The 2,707-nt window shown below is 29.6% G+C and overlaps 1 protein-coding gene across 1 annotated transcript; it reads left to right on the top strand.

Annotated features, from left to right (window-relative positions):
- Positions 1 to 414: 414 nt before the first annotated feature.
- On the top strand, positions 415 to 2,058 carry LOC106692469 (ketohexokinase; the record flags this gene model as incomplete). Its single annotated transcript, XM_024359629.2, is given in 4 exon segments — positions 415 to 757; positions 837 to 953; positions 1,380 to 1,587; positions 1,832 to 2,058. Coding segments are annotated over 4 exon segments (641 nt in total), but the record flags the coding sequence as incomplete, so codon positions are not given.
- Between the last annotated feature and the right edge of the window lie 649 nt (positions 2,059 to 2,707).

Raw genomic sequence — 2,707 nt, 5'->3', positions numbered from 1 at the left:
TATGCTTGGGATACCCACTTTATGATCCTCTGGCCTAGAGGCTCGTGTGTCATCAGAGATTTCCTGTATGGACTCGTACCTTACACCTCTAAAATTTATTTATTTTTTTAATCAAAGATGATTTATTTTATTTAGTTTGATTTTTCAGCAGTTTTACCTAGTAGCAGAAATGTGACAATTTTTAATTTGGCTCATTGTCTTTATCAGCTTACTTTTATTTGTTTTAACCAAAGTTCTTCCTAGTCCTGACTATATAACGGCCATTTCTTACTTAATAATTACCAATCTCAATAATACCATAATTAATAATTCATTATCTTAAAAAGATATTTTTGAAAATATGCTTTCAAAGATGTAGGTAATTTTAATAACAAAAAGAGAATTTTTGATGTCAAGGTTGGGAAACCCGTAATTCGTAATCTGGCAGCACTAGTCTGCTATTCAGCTAATCGATGGAATTGATGTTGGATTGATTTATTAGCTTTGTCGATAACTTTTATTGATTACAAGGAATAAAAAAAAAAACAAACAATAAAATCGTCAGTTATAAATAACATACATCATAGTTGCCATGAACTTATAGTCCAATTGAACGCGAAGTATCCAAAACCTTTTATTATTAACCCATTTCAGATCCACCTTAAATATTTTACTTAATTTGATTATCAATGTTTCAAAAGATACTTTGTGTTGGTATGAACTGCTTTGATATAATACAAATTTGCAAGAATTATCCTCTTGAAGACTCAGAACAAAGGTATTCTGATATATTTTTAATTTAACATTATATTCTCAATTAAAGTGGCATTTATAATATTTTAATGAAATTTTTTAAGGTCAACTGAATATCGAATGCAGAGAGGTGGAAATGCATCCAACAACTCTACAGTCCTCTCATTGTTAGGAAGCATCTGTGAATTCATGGGAACTATATCAAAGAATACATTTTGGGAGTAAGGTTTCAGTTTAGGGTGTACAAAGTATTAAAGTGTTATATGTTTAGTTAGGTGTGCTGAATCATTCTCTTCTGTGATATAAAATTAGACTTGATATTTTTATTTATTTATTTTCCTTATTATTTGAGTTGGTACTAAGAAAAATATTTTTTTATAAATATTCTCTTCAAAAAATGCCTCCAGTCCATTACTCTTGTACATCTAAACACAAAAATACATCTTTAACAACATTTTTAACATTATTCATCAATTTGAACGTATTTTGTTAATAATTTCTTAAGACAACTATTTCTTAAGCCAGTTTAATATGTGTAACAGACCCTAAGATTTCTACTAGTTACTATAATTTTTCTATAAAATTTCTTGCTTAAGATTAGTGTTAATGAAAAACATTTGAACTACCACAATTCTTATAATTTACAGATTTATTCAGAAAGATTTTGAAAAGTATTCCATTGATATCAGTGGGTGCAAAATATATTATGAATCTCAATTTCCAGTTTCTACTATCATTATTAACGATCAAAATGGTAGCCGAACAATTGTTCATTCTAATAAGGACTTACCAGAACTCGATTATGAGCATTTCAAGAAGATCAATTTGAAAAATTATTCATGGATACATTTTGAAGTAAGCTGTAAAATTCAAAAGTTCTTTTATACTTGATAAATTAATAGTATACCAAGCCTTACTGAGTGATTTTATTTTATTTATTATATTTTACCTCTTCTCTTCCAAAGTAACTCTACAGATGAGATGGTATGACAAAGTCTAGTGACTTTTAAAACATTTTTGAATCACTCATACTAAATCTTAGTATTCAGCAAAATGTTTGAAGGATAAAAAAGTCATTCTTTTAATAAACTTTTTTTAGGGACGTAATGTATCACAGGTTTTGAAAATGATGAAAAGTGTTAATGATTATAACAATGCTTGTGGTCATCCGATCACCATATCAGTTGAACTGGAAAAGAGAAAAGAAGCACTGAGTTTAGCTGAATTAGCAGACATTGTATTTGTTGGAAAAGAGTTCAGTAACACCTATAACTGGGATGGAATGGAGACTACATTGAGAGAAATGAGGAAACATGTTAAATCAAGGTAAGGACCCCGAATATTAGTCAATTAGATATACAAAACTCAATATGTAATGATTAAACCAGTGCAAATCAGCTTGAAAATTCTGGTACTTAGATTTTTTTAAAAAGGCCCTCTAGGGCTTCATGTTTTTCAAAATGTAGATACCTCGTTTTAGAGTGAGTAAGATAATAAATGGATATGAGAATACTGTAAATTAAACCAAGATGGTTGAGCTATCTCAGCATTACAGCTTGAACAACATTCCTTAAATAATTAATTCAGCAGGCTGGTAATTGAGTAGTACCCTACAGTCCCTGAAGATTCTTAGGACTTTTAGGGAGTTGCACTTTTCTCACAATAAATATTAAGTTGGGTTTCTAATAGTCTGCAGATCTACAACTAGTTCAATTTGGTTTAATTATAGTTGGTATGATTGGGTTCTCTCTTCTAGCTCTGAAAAACAGAAATATCAACATACCTCATCAAAATACTACAATAGCAGATAAGTGAAGAAACTATCTTCATATCTGTGATTAACAAAAATTGTTTGCATCTCTAACGAGATTATATGGCATAGTGAAACTAATCAAAAAAAAATCTGGCACAAATAGGCCATGACAAGAAGGTGCTGATCACATGAGGCAGAAAATCAGATAGTTTCTATTATATA

This window comes from Halyomorpha halys, unplaced genomic scaffold (genome assembly GCF_000696795.3).
Source record: "Halyomorpha halys isolate HHAL.00 unplaced genomic scaffold, Hhal_1.1 Scaffold5.1, whole genome shotgun sequence".
Lineage (NCBI taxonomy): Eukaryota > Metazoa > Arthropoda > Insecta > Hemiptera > Pentatomidae > Halyomorpha > Halyomorpha halys.
This window is presented reverse-complemented; position numbering and strand designations above follow the sequence as displayed.